This window comes from Herpailurus yagouaroundi, unplaced genomic scaffold, assembly GCF_014898765.1.
Source record: "Herpailurus yagouaroundi ecotype Mexico unplaced genomic scaffold, PumYag 160, whole genome shotgun sequence".
Taxonomy (NCBI): domain Eukaryota; kingdom Metazoa; phylum Chordata; class Mammalia; order Carnivora; family Felidae; genus Herpailurus; species Herpailurus yagouaroundi.
The window spans coordinates 39,975,194-39,994,464 of record NW_024412401.1 but is presented as its reverse complement, the minus strand read 5'-3'; the positions used below and the strand labels follow the sequence as shown (position 1 = coordinate 39,994,464).

Sequence of the window (19,271 nt, the reverse complement as noted above, 5' to 3'; positions counted from 1 at the left end):
GCTCTTGCATGCTGGTGGCTGTGTATTAATGTATCCAAAACACTCACACATATTCTTAAATTGGGGCAGGAGGGAGGGAAGACCTCAGGTAGGCTGGGGAGGGTGGCGGCGGAGCCCAGCCTCCCCTGCTTGCTGTTCTTGTCAGCATGGCTGATGGGAGGGAAGCTAGACAAGGTGCATACTCCACGGAAATACTCTGTAGCTTTGAGTCAGGAGGTCCTTTGCAGGTGGCATGGTGGGTGAAGAGGCCTGCCTCTCACCTCTGCACACAACTGAACAGATGCTTACGGGGCTTCTACTAGGAGTAGTCACTGTCTCAGGTGCTCTGAGGCTCTTGAAGAGATTCAGAATCTAGTGTGGGGTTCCGGAAATGGGATCATCACTAAAGATCACTTTACAAATGAATCTTCCTCTCAGCCCCTGGAAGTCAGACCTCTTACTTCCATTTTACAGGTGAGGTCACTAAGACTCATAAAATGGAAGTGACCTCCCCAAGGTCACATAGCCAGCATTTGGATCCATGTCTGCAGGACTTCTGAGCTTGCCTTTTCCACCACCAGACCCCAAGGCCACTTCTGGGATCTATTCATGAGCAAGATGCATGAGGGAAAAGTGATAGGAAGGTTTTATTGCATCTGGGGAAAATCGAGATGATTACATGGAAGAGGAGGTGGGTTTTTAACTTGGCCTCTTGCCTCCTGTTGACATCCTTCAGCCCACCCCACCTGCTGCATCCCCACCCCAGTGGGAATGCACACACGTACACATGTGTTCATCCAGTGTGGGAGGTCTGACCAACCCCTGCTTAGACAGACCACCATTTCCCATCTGGTCCCCAGCAGCTGGGTGGGGCTGGAGCCCCTGGCTCCTGTCTGGGCTCCAGAGGAACCAGGGTGCCATGCAGTTAGGAAGAGGAAGAAAGTAGGGTTTGAAGCTCCGTGGGGACAGGCTGGAGTTTTAGACTTAGATTCCCAAGATCCCTTTGATCCAGTGTTCAGTGAGTATACATTTTGTATGCAGTTTGCACTGGGGAGGCAGTAGTAGCAGAGGGGTAGTCTTGACCCCCATGGAGCTCACAGTTTAACAGGCAGGGTAGGTCTCAAGGAAGGTCCCCGGGAGCACATCTACGGGTAGGAGTTGGGAAGCTCTTCATGGAAGGAAAGATACTATGGGATAGCATAACAGGAGAACAGTCCTGGCAGTAATGCGTAGCCCGAATGATAAGCAGGTGATAGCCAGGCGCACGGGGCAGGGACCTTTCCAGAGAGAGGGCAAACCCCCAGTGGGCCCTTTGTAGGAAGTGAGTATGCCCTGTAAGAGGAACTTAAGGGCGGTCAGTGCGGCTGGTGAACAGCAGACCAGGGGACAGGGGTCAAAACATAAGGCAGGAGGTAGGCAGAGGCTAGATTTCGAAGACCTTTCAGACCTTCCTACATGCCTTGCATTCTCTCTGATCCTTGTGAATGGAGGCACCTCCCTGTTTCCTGCTGGGCCCCGGTGTGCAGAGCAGTCCCTGAAACTTGAGAGACCCTAATAAATGTGGAACAAGTGAGATCTCGTACCTCCAGGGCCCTCCTGAGTGCCCAGAGCCCAGGATCTACTATTTTTAAAAGTTGATTAATCATTTCCAGGGGTGCCTGGGTAGCTTAGTCAGTTAAGCAACCAGCTCTTGATTTCCGCTCAGGTCACAATCTCACGGTTGGCGAGTTCGAGTCCCGCACTGTCAGTGCGGAGCCTGGTTGAAATTCTCTCTCTCCCCCTCTTTCTTTGCCCCTTCAGCACTCTCTCTCAAAATAAATTTTAAAAAAGCTTAAAAAATTAATTAAGTATTTTCATATAGTATCAGCTGAGATTGATTCATGGATATTTGGGGGGAGATACTTGTCTAAAGAAACTGTGACCCTGTCCCAGTTTGAAACATGACATCCACTCACGTACACATACAGACGCACCCGTGGGCACGAGAGAGCATCCACTCTGGTGGTAAAAGGGCAGAACTGACTGATCTCAGGTTATACCAGGGATCAAGAGCATGGGCTTTGGGTTGATCCATTGGGCAGGTGTTTACCAAGTGCAAAGCACTAAGCTGGGAACCTCCCCGTTGGCTACAAGTGGTCTTGGCCCCTGCCAGCTTCCTAACTGTGGACATGTGGGACAGGTTCCTTAACCTCCCTGAGGGCCCATTTCTTTATTTACAAGATGGGGGTAATACTACTTGTCTCCTAGAGGTCTCATGCGGTTAAAATCACACACACACACACACACACACACACACACACACACACACACGTGCACACACTATTTAGGGCATAGCTGATGATCAACAAATATGATCGATAAGTATTACTCATTCTCCTTCCTATCTTCCTATCTTTGGGATCAGTTGCCTTGCAGTTTTTGTTTGTTTGTTTGTTTTTGTTTTTGTTTTTGTTTTTCTACACACACACACACATACACACAAGCTATGAGAATCAGAATTCACTTTCTGGCAATTGAATTTAACCAGCACCCCGCCGACCTCCCGCGTCCCTTTTGCAGGTGGGTGGATTCTGAAGCAGCCGTCTGGGTTCTGTCTGCGGTTCTGGGCCCAGGGGAACTTCCTGGTGCCTGCTCTTCCCATCTGAGTTTTTGTACCTCCCGAGAGAGCCCAGGAGATGTGAAAGCCCTGGGCGCCCTCTGCTGGCAACGGCCACGCAGGACTGTGGCCATCCCCAGGCGGTGGCGGCAAAGGGGCCCCTTTCTGAGGGACAGACCTTGGTCTTACCATCCCCTGCTTCGCCCCTGCCTCCCTCCCTCCCAGCCTTCACACTGGCCTTCGATCTCCCACCCCTGCACCTTCCCCTTCTTCCTCACGTGCTTCCTCAACATCCTCCCTGCTTCCCCAAAGCTTTGGGAGAAAACCTTCCTCTAGGAACACAGAGCATATGAGCCCCCCCACCTCCACCCCACCATCCCGAGGCTGCCTTTCACTGTCCCTGTGGGGTCAGATCTACCCACCGAGTGAAGCCTGGCTTACACAGAAGGCAGAGGGATGTGGAGTGAAGAGGGTGTCTCTGTCTCTGTCTCTAAAAGCAGTGCCAGAGAAGATGGAGACCCTGGATGGTAAAGTGAGAAAACATAAGCTTGCTTTCAGATCCCTCTTCTCCAGTGCACTCTGTGTAAGTTCTGGAAGGTACTGCACGCCTCAGAGCCTCTACTTCTGCATTGGCTGAGTGAGCACCCAGCTCATGGCGATGCAGTGAAGATGGGTGAGGTCACATGGAGACCAGAGCAGCTGGTTCGGTCAAGTCGTAACGAGCAGCACACTCCTTCTCTTGGCCGTGGCCTGTCTGGGCTCAGTGTACCCAGGGGCGCTACTGCTCTGCTGGCTTTGACAGTTCCCTGCACCTGAGCAGAAGTGAGGACTGGGAGCCTTGGGGCCAGACCACCTGGGATCTCCAACTGTGTTGTGCTTCATCTGTTCAGCCTCTGAAGTGAGGGTCCTAACAGCACCGACCTCATAGGGTTGGGAGAAGATAAATGTACCTGGAACCGTGCCTGGTGCGTGGTAGGTGCTCAATAAAAGGTTATTCTTATTGTCTATTGCTGTTTCTCATTAAGGCAGATTGAAAAGCTTTTCTGACCCTCACTTTACAGATGGGAAATCTGAAGTTTGAGCGATTTGCTCTAGGTTAAGCAGTGAGGTGTGGTGTGGGCAGAACTGGAGCCCAGTCTCCAGAGCCGCTGGCATCTTCTCACTCGTGCCCATACCTACGCTTGAAACAGGTGCTTGGGTCCTGTGGAGATGGGTCCCAGAAGCATCCAGCCCACCCAGAATTCCTGATCACTGGGCCCCAGTGGCTGCTCCACATGGCTCATTTGTCGTCTCCCCCACTAGGCTGGGAAGATCTAGAAAAGTGGGGGAGAATCCGATCTCTCTAAATCTCTCGGCCCAGCTCAGGGCTCCACCCAGAGTGTGAGCTCAGCTGACCTGGGCATGCAGACACCCTCCACCCTGCCGTATCTTTGTGGGGAGATCTGTATCACCACAGGCCACCTCACAAGGGACACAGAAGGAAACTTAGGCCCTCAGACCCTGGCGAGTGTTAACGTGCCCCTTTAGGGGCACTCCCATCGCCCCAGAAGTCCCTCTTTTTCTATTTGCATGGCTGTTCCACACACCCAGGCTTTCAAACAGATCATACGCCAACCACAAACACCTAGGTGGAAGCCACGATCACGGCACATGCATAGACTTAAACAAGTATAGCTCCCGAGACAGAAAGGGGTACGCCCACACAGGCACACAAAATAGCATGCCTCAGTGCACCAGCGTGGACCTAGAAACTCATTGTCATGCACACACGTGCTCAGCAGACACTCCCAGGCCCAGCTGCCAACTTTCCCAAGTGTGCAATCAACAGACCTGGGTTCAAACCCCAACACCCACCACCTCTTCACTCTGCACCCCGTGTTTTGATCATCTGGGAAAAGAATGTAATCATAACTGTCTTGTGGGGTTGCTGTGAACGTTAAGTGATAAAATGTATGTAAAGCACTTAGCCAGACCCTAGCAAATTCTGAGGATTGGACACAATGTGAGAGATGATGATGACGAAGATACTGGCAATGCTGAGTATGTTGAAAAAGGGGCTAACGTCTCTTACCCTGGACTCCTCAGGGGTCGAGATACAGGGGAGGGGTTCCCTACATGAATGAATCGTTGGGGGGGCTTCACAGGTGCCGAGGGTGAGGTGCACAGCGGGGACAGGGAGTACAGACAGGAAGTGACCCAGCCCTGCCCCCACGTTTGTACAGCTGCTTTTGAACTGCTCAAGAGATCGAGGCTTCAAAGGCATTGCCTTGGCATCCCTATCTTTGTTTTCCTCTTCCTGATTTTCATTTCAAAGTTGCCCTTTCCAGGGGGCACAGTGAAGTGATAAACACCCTCCTCCTTTTCTTCTTCTCCTCCCCCTCCTCCTCCTTCTCCTCTCCAGATTGTGATTAGTGTCTCAGATTCTGAGCTTTTCTGAATACGGAGGGACCTCAAATGTCAGATTTTAATACCATCCGTGCCAAGTGGCTGTCAGATTCCCTGCTTGCACACTCTCAAGAACAGGAAGCTCACCACCTGGCTTGGCAAGCTGTTCTAGCGTTAGGCAGGTCTGTTGCATGAAAGATTGAAGCCCCCCCCCCCCATGGGATGCACTGTTAGTACCCCGCCTGCCCAAAAGACTACCTCTGTTCAGGGTTCAGTCCCCCAAGGTCTGTCTTCTGTTCCCTGCAATGGCCCTGCAAGGAAGGAATAGAGGCATCTGATGAAACCAGGGCAGGAGAAAGAGCATGAGCCTGGAGTTGGGTGGGGAGAGTGGGGAGGGGTGGGTCTGGGAGCAAGTCGCTCCCCTTCTCTAGGCCTCAGTTTCCCCATCTGTAAAAGGAGGCGTGTGGTCCAAAAGATGCCTTAGGACACTTCCACTTGAGCACACTCACACCCATTCTTTGCAGCCTTCCTTTCTGCAGCTCAACCCTTCCCCTGTTCCTCCAAGCACTCCAGGCTGTCCCCAGTTCCCTCACATTCTAGCTCACCACTGTCATTGCTTATGCGAGGAGATGTTTAGCAGCCAAATACACAGTTTGTAGAGCCTCAGACGGTGTCTTAAGCAATTGGCAGCTTTATCCCATTAAGTGTTTACAACAACCCTGAGATCTCACTTCATAGCAAGGAAACTGAGGCTCTGGGTGGAACAGTAGCTTCCTTGGGATTGTGCATCTAGTGGATGGCGGACCAGGACTCGAGCCCTAGCCTGCAGGAGTCTAGAGCCTGTGATTAGCACCGCGTGCTCTGAGCCGGGACTCGGGGAGCCAGAGGCGAAGGGCAAGGACAGCCGCCCACTCGAGAGTCTCTCTGATCTGACTACAAGAGCCCGGCCCTCCTACCCTGCAGCCCCCAGCAGCCTCCACGTTCTCATTCTGGCGGTCTCTCTGCTCCTCTCCACAGGGAGAACAACTTCATCAAGGACTTCCCCCAGCTGGCCGATGGGCTGTTGGTGATCCCACTGCCGGTGGAGGAGCAGTGCCGGGGGGTCCTCTCCGAGCCCCTCCCAGACCTCCAGCTGCTCACTGGTAAGCCGCACATGCCACACCCCTCCCCGCCGCTCTGACCGCACACCTGCTCTCTGGGTGCCTGTCAGTCCTCAGCACGTCCAAGACGGGCCTCCTCCTTCATGAGAGACAGAGTGCAAAAGGGACCTGCCATTTGGGGGGGGGGAGGGGAAGGGGAGACTTCTGCTATGGTCTGTGCAGAGCTAGGGGGATTCCCTGAGACTCCAGCCTCTGATCTGGGCCAAGACGTACTCTCTTAGCAAATTTCAAGTATGCTAACTCTAGGCACCGTGCTGTGCCTTCGATCCGCAGAATTTATTCATCCCACATAATGTACCTTTGTACCTTTGACCAGTGTCTCTCCATTTCCCCCTGACCCTCAACCATTCTACTCTCTGCTTTTATGAGTTCGGCTTTTTCAGATTCTACATAAAAGCGAGATCGTGCAGTATTTGTCTTTCTGCGTCTAGCTTATTTCACTAGGTTTATTTTTATTTTTTTTTTCAACGTTTATTTTTATTTTTGGGATAGAGAGAGACAGAGCATGAACGGGGGAGGGGCAGAGAGAGGGAGACACAGAATGGGAAACAGGCTCCAGGCTCTGAGCCATCAGCCCAGAGCCTGACGCGGGGCTCGAACCCACGGACCGCGAGATCGTGACCTGGCTGAAGTCGGACGCCCAACCGACTGCGCCACCCAGGCGCCCCTCACTAGGTTTATTTTTAAATCGTGCTAAAGTAACATCACTGGCCCTCTCTACCAGGAGTCTCCCTCACTTGAAAGCATTTGTTACACAACTTGATTTTGAATATGGGCGCTGAGCCATCCTGTGGGGTGGGTATTATTTTCCCCATTATACAGATGAAGAATCTAGACTCAGAAAGGTGATGGGATCAGCCCAAGGTCACAGAGCACGCCTACCAGGATGAGAACCAGGTTCCACCGCCCTGGGTCTTCTGCCCTATTCACTCTGCTCTGCAGCTCCCCAACCCCCACCCCTCCCTCTCCTTGTCCCCCTCTTCTGCAGGCTCTCCTGGGACTCTGTATCTTCTGTCCCACCCAGGATGCCCTTCTGCTCCCCCTCATCTTCTCCCAGGTCCTCTCCTACCCTTTTTGGAGGGACTTCCCTAATATGTACAGGCCCTGGTTCTGCTTTTGTGATACAGTAGTTGGGGATCTCAACCACTGCCCGCAGAGAATGGTCATCCTCACAGGTGATTGCACCCTCTCACTGAGAAGGAAACTGTCCCCCAAGGAAGACCACGCAGTGTGGCCAACTTTGGTTCCTAGCCCCCTCTACCACGTGCAAGCCCTTGGAACCTCCACAGCCTTTCCAATAAAGTGGCATGGACGGAGCAGAGGACCCAAGTCATGTGTGCTTCAGGTCTCCAGGGGCCATACACTGCGCACGTCTTCATCTCTGTAACCCTGCAAGGGTCATTGTCCCCTTTCAAGGGCACAGGATTTCTTTCTGATTAGAGAACTCATTTAACTGGTCCAAGGCCACATGACTAGTCCACAGTCGAGTCAGGATTTAAGCCCAGTGGGTGTTGACTCCACAGCTGATGCCGTATCCACTATCCTACATCACCTTCCTGACCTGTCCTACTTCAAAAAGAGCCCAGATGTAGATCAGATGAAATCATATATCTAAAAATGCTTTGTAAAATCTGTCTAAAAACTGCTGTGCCTTCCTTAATTTTAGATTTTCATAAGATCATAGGATGTCAGAGCTGACCGAGACTGTCAGGGGCATCTCGTCTAGTCCTCCTTACCAATGAAGAGATCAGATCTGTAATATCTCCACTGAGTAATGATCCCTCTTGGATACTCTCAGTCACAGGGAGTTCACCACCCCTTAAAGCAGACATCACCATGGTCTGTGGGGAGGGGCTGTTCTTTAATGGAAAAGCACAGGCATTGACCTGTGTGTCCTTGGGCGTTTCCCTCTCTGAGCCTCAGTTTCTTCTTCTGAGATATGGGATGTAAGAACTATTCTTCAGCACCGTGGTGAGTACTGGAGATCGTAGGTGTAAAATGCTTGGTGCACTGTGCTTCTTTATTAGTGGTACAAATTATTAGGATTGTTTGTTTTGACATGAGGATCTCTGGAGGCATCCTAATAAGGGAACTGTTATATTTCTAGAGTTAACAACAACAACAAAACTTACCAGGAAAAAGCCCATCTTTTGGTGGGGATCTAGGATAGAGTCAGATAAAATGGAGGTCAAGGATGAGTAAGGACCAAGGATGAGCCATACCCTTATGATTGGGTATAGGATGCAAGTGAGCAAGTGAGCCAGTAAGTGTGTGTTTGTTGAGAGCCTGTTATGGTCCAGGCTCTGTTCTTGGCTCTGCAGGAGTGCAGATAATAAAGACCATGGCCTTGGGGTGCCTGGGTGGCTTAGTCGGTTATGCACCTGACTCTTGTTTCCACTCAGGTCATGATCTCCAGGTTTGGGAGTTGGAGCCCTGCATCAGGCTCTGTGCTGACAGCGCAGAGCCTGCTTGGGATTCTCTCTTTCTCTCTCTCTCTCTCTCTCTCTCTCTCTCTCTTTCAAAATAAATAAATAAACATTAAAAAAAAAAACAAAACATCTCCTCGACCTCAAGAAGCTAACACTCCACTAGAGGAGCTTGTATTCCAGGCTGGACTCCAGGAAGGACCAGAGATGGAGGGAAGTGAAGGGCAGAGCGATAATAACGACTATGGGGAGGTCCAACAATGTGGGGAGAGGCAAAAAATGATGGCTTCATAAGTTTCATGATAATCAAAAGATGTAGCATTTGTTTTCCCTTTGGACGCCATGTCATCCAGTGAATGAACTGTGTCCACAACCTGCATTCAGATGCTTTGCCTCCCTCTCTTGAAGATGGGCCCCCGTCGCCAATCCCCACTCCAAGCCTGTTCTGAATCAGGATGGGCGCAAACAGATGGGGCAGAGGCTACCAGGATGCAGGTGCCTAGTCTTCCTGTGCAGACTGTTTGCTCCTGCCTGACTCAAAACACAGCCTCTCCTTCATCCCCCACCCCCACCCATTCTCCTTCTCTTCGCAGCCTCTCCAGAGGAAGGACAGGACAGGCAGAGCAGATAAACAGAGAGGACATATTTATCACAAAACAACCCCGCTCCAGTAGACATATATTTGGAGATCATGAATATTTTACTTTAAAATGAAAGCTTCAGAAAAAAAATTATGTTATTCCTGAAAAGGCTAAGGAGGAAAAAAAAAAAAGTTGACAGTAATGGACAACTTTAATACTGCAGTAATGTCCAGGAAGAAATCATTGGTTCCAATGAGATTCTCATTTTAATCTTGGTATCAGATATCTCTTTAAGTGCCTCCTCACCAGGGGACAAGAGAAAAGGACAGAAAATGTGCCTGCCATTTGCAGAGGATACATAACAACAATAATATTAACTGCTGATGTGACTAGCATTTCTTTTCCATGTATTTTTTTCCTGATTAAAAAATAAGAGAGTTTTCAGTGCTAAGAGCAGAAAGTTTAGAAAATGCAAATAGATATAAATCAGAATACAAGAATCGTTTATACACCCACCACCTAGAGTTAACCATTTGCTAACAGTGTTTTGGTTTCATCTTTGTTTATTCTTTGTCTATACCTGTGTTTTCCAAAATGCATTCTATGGAACATGAGTTCCAGTGAACCCTCTACGAAAATGGGATTCCTTGGTCAACAAAGTTTGCAAAATGCTACCTTAAGTAGTACAGTACCCACACTGCTACCTTCCTAGAGCTCTAGAATGCATGTTAATTTAGTCAAGGTGCCAAGAAATTATACAGATTAAAAAAAAATTCTTTTTAATGCTTATTTAGTTTTTAGAGAGAGACAGAGTGTGAGTGGGGGAGGGGCAGAGTTAGAGGGAGGCACAGAATCCAAAGCAGGCTCCAGGCTCCGAGGTGTCAGCACAGAGCCCGATGTGGGGCTCTAACTCACCAACCTTGAGGTCATGACCTGAGTCAAAGTCGGTCTCTTCACCGACTGAGCTGCCCAAGTGCCCCAGAAATTACCCAGAGTTTTTAAAATCTTGCTTAATTTCATTTAGTTCGGTCTTACTTGAAATGTGAGCCTTTATGTATGTGCATGTGTGTCTTATGTGATACCGATGTTCACCCCATGTTTCCATGTTAGAAAACAGTGGTCCAAACAGGGGTCAGCCAACAGAAAGAGCCAGATAGTGAATGTGCTAGGCTCTACAGGGAGCTCCGTGGCACCTGCTGAGAACAGCTGTCATCCTGTGAAAGCAGCCATAGGTGATACGCAGACGACGGGCTGTGGTCACTGACCCTGTGCCTGCACGTACAGCATTGACAGGTTCCCACAGGACTCCACTTCTGTTATCTTATTTGAGTCTCCCGAGGCATCTGTGAAGTAAGGTCGGCATAGGTAGCCGTAGTATCAGTGGGGAAACCGAGGCACTGAGATGTCTAATTTCCCATGGCAAGGTGCCAGCAGGATTACGTGGAATCATAAATCTGCTTTTGCTTGCTTATAAGCTGTTGGGCAGAGAAAAAGCAGGATTGGGGTTGAGATCAGAGGCCAGGAAGAGGCCTGGAGGCAGATCCAGATAAAGCTGTTGGCCCCAGTGAGAGCCCGCACGCCAAGGCGAGCATCTGCCTATTTAGAAGGGGCCATTACACAGCAGGGCTGCAGGCTGGGGGTTTTGGTGAGTGTTCTCTAAGTGCTGACCTCCCCTTCTTATTCTGTCCCCCAGGAGACATCAGGTATGACGAGGCCATGGGTTACCCTATGGTGCAGCAGTGGCGGGTCCGAAGCAACCTGTACCGCGTGAAGCTCAGCACCATCACCCTCTCGGCAGGTGAGGACCACCTCTCAGGCAGCCAGGGGGCTTGGTGCAATTCAGCACGTGTGCCCAAGGGCTTAGGGGGCAGGGGGCTTGGTGCAATTCAGCACATGTGCCCAACGGCTTAGGGGGTGCCAGGCCCTGGGCTGGCACTGGGGATGCTGAGGGAATGAGGCCATGCCCTCCCTGCCATGGAGGAGCCCACAGGGAGGGGGGGCAGACAAGCAGACAGACAGTGAGACCCTTACGTTTCAGTCGGTTCAATGCAACAGTGGGGCAGCAGTGCCCCAGAGGAGGGAGCTGTCTGCTCTGAGGAGTCCGAGAGGCTTCCTGGAGGAAGGGGTATCATAGCAGTGTGAGGAAGGGTGAGTGGGAGATGGGGTAAATGACAATCTGTCACAATTATGTTCTGTGTATGTCAGGCCTGTGGATTATAAATTCTTCTGAGGCACTGGTTCCTCTGGTCTCTCCTGGATGATTTCCTTTCCTGTCCAACTCCTAGACAGCAATAACACATACCCCTGAAACACACGGGCACATATACTGCCCATGCTCTACCTGCACAAACCCTGTGTTTCAGTTGATGAGGCACAGTTTATAGTTCTCAAAATGGGCCATGTTCTTTCATGCCTCTGTGCCTTTGCACATGCTGTTCCCTCTGTCTGGATCTCCTGGCCCAGGGAACACATCGTGCAGTGCTGCAAGACCCCTCCTGTGTTCTCCATTCCCCTCAGAGTAACTCCGGATATTCCCTGTGAGCACCTGTATTAAAGCACTAACAAGTGCTAGATGCATATCTGAGTCTTGTCTGTCTTCTCCCCTGACCCAAGAACTGTGGGTAGGGTGTAGGCCCTGTTCTTTCCTGTATCCTCTATTGTATTCTCTGTAACTAACAGAGAATCAACACATTGTTGGCACTCTTGTTTGATAAAGGAATTAAAAAAAAAAAAAAAAAAGGAAAACTGGAAAATTCAGAGTGAATGAAAGTTTCTGGAAAGATGGGGTTTTCTACCCCGGCTGTTACTCATAACGCTGCCACTGAATGATTGTCCCTGTGTCTCCTACTTACTGCCACATCTTTTCTTATCTTTTTCAATATCACGTTGTTCACGAGCAACACGGAACTCTTTTAGTCTAGGAATCAGGGGACTTTCCCATCTGGGAAGTACAAATAGTGATTATTGCTGATGTTGGCTAAGTCCTTTCTAATGATTTTTTTTTTTTTTTATCTTAGGACTTCTATCAGTCCTGCAAGGAAGGCATTATTTATCCCATTTTTTTCCAGATGAGGAAACTGAGGGTCAGAGAGGTTAAGTAACTTGCCCAAGGTCACACTAGTAAGTGGCCGAACAGGAGCAGAGCAGGGATTTGATTACAGTTTTGTCTGCCTGGATAAAGAGCCACAGGTCATCTCCATGGTGTTGTTATTTATTGTTTAAGAGAAATGATCTCATCATTAGCACTGCTGCATTAATTACCCAGTTGTATGAGTGAACAGATTGATGGAGAGGGGTTGTCCTAATCAAACAGCCATTCTTTTGAGGCATGTTTCTGTTTTCCCTACCACCCACACTCTTGCACGGCACTTGTGAATGAGACTGCGATGTTTGTGTTAAAACTACAAAGGTGTATCAGCTTTAATTAATCAATAATGATGCTCCTGGGAACCCCTTGTAAATCAAGTGTTGGCAAACTGCAGCTCATTTCTACTGTTGGAGAAGGGCTTGCTTGCTGTTTTACATTGTACTTTCATGAGGCACAGAATCCACTGCTCTTGGAAGAATGGTGGTTGGTGTCCCCGCCTTGTCCCAGGACCTGTGCCCTGTACCGGGGTGGGTGGGGCGGGGGTGGGGAAGGACGCGTTTCCAGACTCAAAGACGAGTGGACTAGCTTCTGTGGTCAAGGTGGCGCCCCCTGGCGGTGCAGAGTGTAGGTGCGGCTGGCCAGGACTCTGTGAATGGTTTCTTGGGAGGGTGGGGGTGACGGCGACTTCGTGCGCAGGGAGGACATAGGGAAGAAGTGGGGAGGCCATTCCAGGTGGGTGGTGGTGTGAATGTGTATGGGTGTTTTGTGTCGGGGGATGTACGTGAAGAAAGGATGGTGGAGATCTCAGGTCACATTTAGGAGAAATCAGAAGGCTGATTTGGCTGGATGTAAAGCCTGGTGTAGGTGGCTCATGGGAGATGCCCTTGGAGGCCTGGAATACCAGGTAAGGTCACTGGACTGGTCATCTAGTAGCAGGAAGGAGCCCACGCAGGACTTAAGGCTCTTGGAAGCACAGCTTGGTGACCTGCCTGCCAGGGGAAGGTGGGGGGGGGGGGTGGGGACAGCAGTTGCTGAGTGATTGCTGTGCAGGCACCATGCTGGGCACTGAGGACCTAGGTCTCTTTGGCACAGGACTAAGGACAGTAGAGCAGCAAAGGAAGCCCTTGGCCATGTCAGGAGAGAGAACATACCACTGTTTTGGGAAGGCAAAGGCAGAGGCAGAAGGGAAAGTAGTGTTACAGGAAGCTAAGCCAGGGATCAAATCTTAGCATGCAGAGTATCTGCTGAGCCTAGGCCAGTGCAGCCCCGGGGCTCCAGCCATGGAGAGTTCAAGCCCTGGGTGACTGGATGCCGCGGGAAGTGCATATGCTTTGCAGTGAGAGCAGAAGGGGCTGGGAATCCTAGCTCCTCTGGCTGGAAGACCAAGGAAATGATTTATAGTCTGAGATTTGACTTGCTCACGTACACAGCGGGGGGTGCCCTGTTGGGGCCTAAACTAAATTGGACAAAGTGGGCGAAACAGTGAGCAGTGTGCTTGGTACACATTAGTTGCTCGGGACAGACATCCACTTTGATTTCCTGATCATGACTTTCAGGTCCCGTGATCTAGGTCGCCAGGCTTTTGGCCTTACTCTGCGGTTGTTCCCCTCTCAGTTGTGGGTCTACCAGAGGGACCAACCTTTGCCGTGTGAGCAAAAGGGAACTTGTTGCGTATGTTCAGACCAGTGCAGCCAGCAGGCTGATGCGGTGGTGAGGGTTAAGGCACCAAACCTGGCTGGAAAGAGCCCCCTGCCACTTACGGTTTGGCAGCCATTGGCCTCCCAAATCTGACCACCTCCCCCTGCTCCTCCTCTGTCCAGGCTTCACCAACGTCCTCAAGATCCTGACCAGGGAGAGCAGCCGGGAGGAGCTGCTCTCCTTCATCCAGCACTACGGCTCCCACTACATCGCAGAGGCCCTCTATGGCTCCGAGCTCACCTGTATCATTCACTTCCCCAGCAAGAAGGTCCAGCAGCAGCTGTGGCTCCAGTATCAGAAAGGTAAGCCTGCAAGTGCTTGCTGAAGTTGGCAGCTGGGTGGAGTATGGAGGTAAGGCTCCTACAGGCTAAATCCTGGCTCTGTCTTGTACAGGCTGTGTGCCCTTAGGTGGTCCCCGCCCCTCTCTGGGCTTCCTTGTACCACTGACCCTATAAGGGGCCGTATGATGATATCTCAGGATTCTTCCAGTTCAGGCATTTTCTGAGGCTGCAAGGTGGTGGTCAGCACTCCAGAACTCTGGTCTTCTCCCGCAGGCTCCTTGTTCCCAGCTCTCTCCCCTTGAAACAACTGTTGGGGAAGAGTTAGAGGGGTGGGAGTGGTGTCTCCTTGACCCCTTCTTCTCTCCAGGCTGCTTGGAAGCCTAGCAGCCATCACTTTGTGTCTGAGGGCACAGTTTCAAGTCTGTCCCACGGAGGGCCTTCTGTCCTCAGGGAGGGTCACCAGATCTTATCTCCCTTCAATCCTCAGCCGTTACCAGAGTTGGAACTGCCCAGATCAGATGCAGGAGACCAGTCTCCACCACCCCACCTTGGGAACTTCATTCCCTTCCCATCTCAGTTTTCCCTTCCTATGAAATGGGCACTTCAGCTGTTCTTGTCTGCCTCCCACATTAAAGGGTAGTAGTTTGTGTAGCAGCATTTTGAGAAAGACAGGCATATTGCGTACATGAATGAGGTATGTTAACAGGCCTGTGTATTCACATCCCCATTCCACAGGGGAGAAAAGGCGTCTCAGTTGTGCCAAGTCAAGCGCTCAGAGATACACAGCTAATAAGTAGCAGGGCGAGAATTGCTTCCTGTTAGTGTTTGTTACTGTTAGCATCGATCAACTGAGAAAGAAGAGCTCTCGATGGACGATGGACGGAAAGGGTGGGGAGCAAGGTTAAACATGTGCTTGCACCGTCGCCACATGGCTCAGCTCTGTCTCAAGAACCAGATCAGCCGTAGCCCTCAAACCCGCGGAACGTGGGGGCCGCCAGGGACCTTACACGTCTCGCTGGGCTTAGCAGTTGGGAAAAACTAAGGCCCAGAGGGAGGAGGAAGCTTGCTTAGCATCACAGAGCTCCGCTGGGTGGGCCAAGACGAAGTGGGGTGCTTCAAGCTCCCCATCAAGGGTTTTGCATGCCACCCCTCCTCCCTGACTGGATGGTGCCCCACTGCACCTGCATTTGCCATCTCTAGAACTTTTCCTTCTGTCCTGGGGCCTTGAGACCCCCACCATGGTCTCACCTCTCCCTGCCTCCTGGGTGCAACTGTGTGGGCCACAGGGTGGTTTATAGACGCGGGGGACATAATTGAGTTGTCTGGGAATAGCTCTGTTTTATGGCTGTGACAATGACGGTCTTTAAGGAAGTGCATTAAATCAATAGAAGTCTCGTTGTCCTCCCCTATAAATAACGTGACACATCATTAAGCAGGGCAATAAGCTTCAGGACTTTGAAGTAATACAATTAGGTTATGTTTATAAAAAGCTTCGCTCACTGTGGCCGCCGAACTAACTCGCCTCGGCCCGCGTTTGGGGCCTGGGACAGCAGTCTCATGCTAAGTGCCACGCCAGCTGCTTCCAGGCCTTGGACTGTTGCACTCCAGAAAATCCCACTCCTCATACGGTGAATGCATGGACTCTGTTGCAAGTCAGATGGTTTGGGGGCAGAGAGGAGGCCTGAAAAGGCATCTGGGGGCCCCTTTAAGACTCTAGAGTCTTCGGGTTTGCCACAGACTTGCTGGGAACCCTTGGTGTGGTAGTTTTTCTCTCTGGGCTGCCCGTGCTGAGGCGCTTTTCCTTCTTCTATCATCCAGGCTTGCCCCTAAGAAGAGCACAGGAATATGCTGAGGCCACCTTAACACTAACGTGTGCGTTTCTCTCTCTGTCCACCTGCTGTGATCTAGATGGCGCATTAAACACAATGGTTTTATTTTTTAAATGTGGGAGTGATGTTTGCGAGTGGAAGGCTGAGAAGCCGGGGATTCCACCCCCCACACCCCAAAGAATTGAAAGAACTCTGGGCTCAGAGATAGCAGGTAACCTTTCTCTCCCCAGCCATCAGCTCTGTGTCATGGGCGCTTGCTAAACAAGGGCTCCCTGGGAAGCAGGTCAGGGTGGATCTGGGTTTGGAAGCTGATCACTCTGGCGGCAGAGCTGTGGGAAGAGGAGAGCTAGTGTGGGGCCGAGCCGGACAGACAGGCTTGCAAGCCTCCTGCTGGGTAACCTCGGGCAAGTAACTGCTACGTTTCCGTGCCCCCACTTGTTAAATGAGAGATAGTAATGCCCTTGTGGGGCTGTTGGGAAAATGAAATGAGATAATACAGGTAAGATGTCTGGCATAGAGTAAGCACATGAAAAACTGTAGCTTAAAGTAAAGCGAAACGTGTGGGCGTCAGCTGAGGATTTCTGGTCCTGGCCACAACTCCTGGCTCACGTGTAAACCGAGCCCTTACTTCCCCCTGTGATGCACCTGTATGACCATAATAGGACAATCCCTGCAAATATCCTTCCAACCAGAGAGTGGAGGGGTGGAGGGGTTCCTGGAGTCTTTGAAATCTATGGTTAGCTCCACATGATGGCTTGTCCTTGGCTGGAAAGACCAAGGCTGGAAGAGAAGGTCAAGAAAAAAGACCCAATAGGGCATGGGTATCGAGCACAGACATGAGTAGAGCACTTCACAGAGTATGGTTCCACTGGTTCTCCCACGTACCCCCGGAGGCAGAGGAAGCAAGGATACTACTCACCCCTTATCTTAAAGAAGGGGCACCTGGAGCGTAGAGAAGAAAAGGGGCTTGTCAGGGCCACACAGTTTGTTAGTGAATGAGATGGTGTTTGAATTCCAACCTGAGTACAGTGTTCCCTAGATCTTGTGTCCCCAGAAATTACAAATAAATGCCCCAGCCTTTCCAGATTTACTAATCATGGGGCTCTGGCTCCTGCTGTGACACAAAGCAGCCACTGGAAATCACTGGAAAGCCCAGGGGGTTGGGGTGAATGTGCCTGATTAAAATATCCTCATGAGAGGTTCATTTTATTCCCCTAAGTGCTTCTAAGTGTACATTCCACAGGGAGAAAAAAGTCACATTTATCATGCATTAATTCTTTAATTCACTAATACCCACATGTTCCTTCTTGGCAGACCTCACACCAGGTCCTAGGGGCACCGCAGTAGACAAGATGTGGGCACTGTCCCCTGTTGTTCATCACCAGTCTGTCTTAGACTTTCTACATTTTACCATTTTTGTTGTAGACTTTTTTTTTTTTTTAATTCACTGGTAAATAGCTGGAAAGAGGGAGGGACTGACACATGGTAAAGAACCCAGTCACTATCATGTGATGGCCCATACCTTTCCTTTCATGTGCCAGTTTTGATCCGTTAGGGAGTAGCTTGTCTAGGCCACTGTATGGAGCTCATTGAAGTCATTGGCCAAGAACATTATGATCAGTTAACAACATCTGCTGTGATGCAGGGAGCGGCAGGGGGTGGTCTATGTATTGCTCTCCCTGCAGTAGGGCAAAGTGAATGCTAAAGTAACAGACCCACCTTGTGACACTGATTCCAGAGGGGGACTGGGTATGCCAAGCAGGACTAGGAAGATCTAGGCAGGGAGGTGGGGCTTTCTACCACCAAGTGGGTCTGCTCAGCATTTCACCGGTCTGGAGGGGACCAGAGCACCGAACAGGCTAATTAGATGGTGCCTGTCAGAAGCCAGGAAGAGCTGGACCTTAGAAGGCAACCAGAGTAGCCAAAATCATCATTGGACCCTCTAGGCCCCGGCAGGCTTAGTGTGGAAGCTGCTTAGCCTGTCCGTTTCCTTTGACCTTCACCTCTCCTCCCAGGTGGTGCCCCAAGGACCACATGGAGTTTTGAGTCTCTTGCCTCAGCTCACTTTTCACTAAATACTGCTGTGGTCTTGATATGTGTGTATTTTAAAAAAACTACCTTTCTCCCAATTGGGCCTCCATTTCACTCCTTGACTTGATATTCACATATTCTGCTTAGCTGTGACCTTGATACATGAGACTTTTATCATGATTAAGAACTCTCTCTATGAAGTTATCTATCCCCTGGCTACCTTGGATAAAGACTTCCTCATTCGGAGATAAAGCAGAGGTTTTGCAATCAGATGGACTCTGGTTCAAATGCAAGCTCTACCTCTTACCAGCTGTGTGTTCTTGGGCAAATTGATTCACTCTCTAGATCAGTTTCCTCATATGCAGAACACAGGCTCCCATGAAAGCATAGCGTATCAATGGACTCATCTAGCACTGAGCTGGGCACCTAATTATCATCTTGACCCAACCCATTCCTTCCCCACCATAGTTGCCATGTCTGCTCAGGTAACTGCGTTCGTGTGTGTGTGTGTGTGTGTGTACGTGCGCATGTGCACACGCGTGTGTGAAAGAGAGACAGAGACAGACCAACTGAAGGAGGTAGGAGGAGTCAGAAAAAAAGAGAGATAGGCAAAGGCAAACCAAGATACACACACACACAGATACCCAAAGGAGAGACCAAGAAAGTGTAGAAGAGAAAATTTATGCAATTAATATGACTTTTCCAAGTTTATAGACTCTGTGACCCTGTGAAAGGACATTTTCCAGTGAAGGTTATACTGCTCTTGAGTTAAGATTGGGATAGTCCATGGTATAGAGATGTCCTCACAGATAAATGCCTGGTGCCACCTTTAAAAGATGTTTTATCTCTATTATAATTTCCCAAGACTGTCCAAGGGAATGAATTTCTGCATTTCCATTTGAATTACAATGCACTTTTGAATGTCAGCTGAGGCATTCCTAGACTCCTCTTTAAAGGAGTTTTGGCTGTTTGAAAGGCAGCCCAGGGTTTGAGGTGGGGGGGAGGAGAAGGGAAAGAAAGTCAAATGTCACCTCCTTTTGTGAGGACAGTTGTGGCCAAGGGGCTGATGCGGGCTGGAGAACTCTCTGGGGCTTTCAGTTTCCTGAGGGAGCTTGCTTCAAAGACAGCAACCAGACATGAAAGGAGTCGTTCTCAGAGCCGAGACCTGCCTGGGCACCGGTTTACTTCTCTGTAGATTCAATCATCGGGGGCACTTT

The 19,271-nt window shown here is 50.3% G+C and overlaps 1 protein-coding gene across 5 annotated transcripts in view; it reads left to right on the top strand.

Moving 5' to 3' along the window:
* The window catches only part of ASTN2 (astrotactin 2), an 882,793-nt gene that overhangs the window by 631,887 nt on the left and 231,635 nt on the right, over positions 1 to 19,271 (top strand). For all 5 annotated transcript variants that reach the window (XM_040482114.1, XM_040482112.1, XM_040482113.1 and 2 more), the window contains 3 exons: positions 5,978 to 6,102; positions 10,821 to 10,925; positions 14,036 to 14,215. In XM_040482114.1, coding sequence (XP_040338048.1) covers positions 5,978 to 6,102; positions 10,821 to 10,925; positions 14,036 to 14,215 — 410 coding nt within the window. The remainder of the gene's footprint in view (positions 1 to 5,977; positions 6,103 to 10,820; positions 10,926 to 14,035; positions 14,216 to 19,271) is intronic.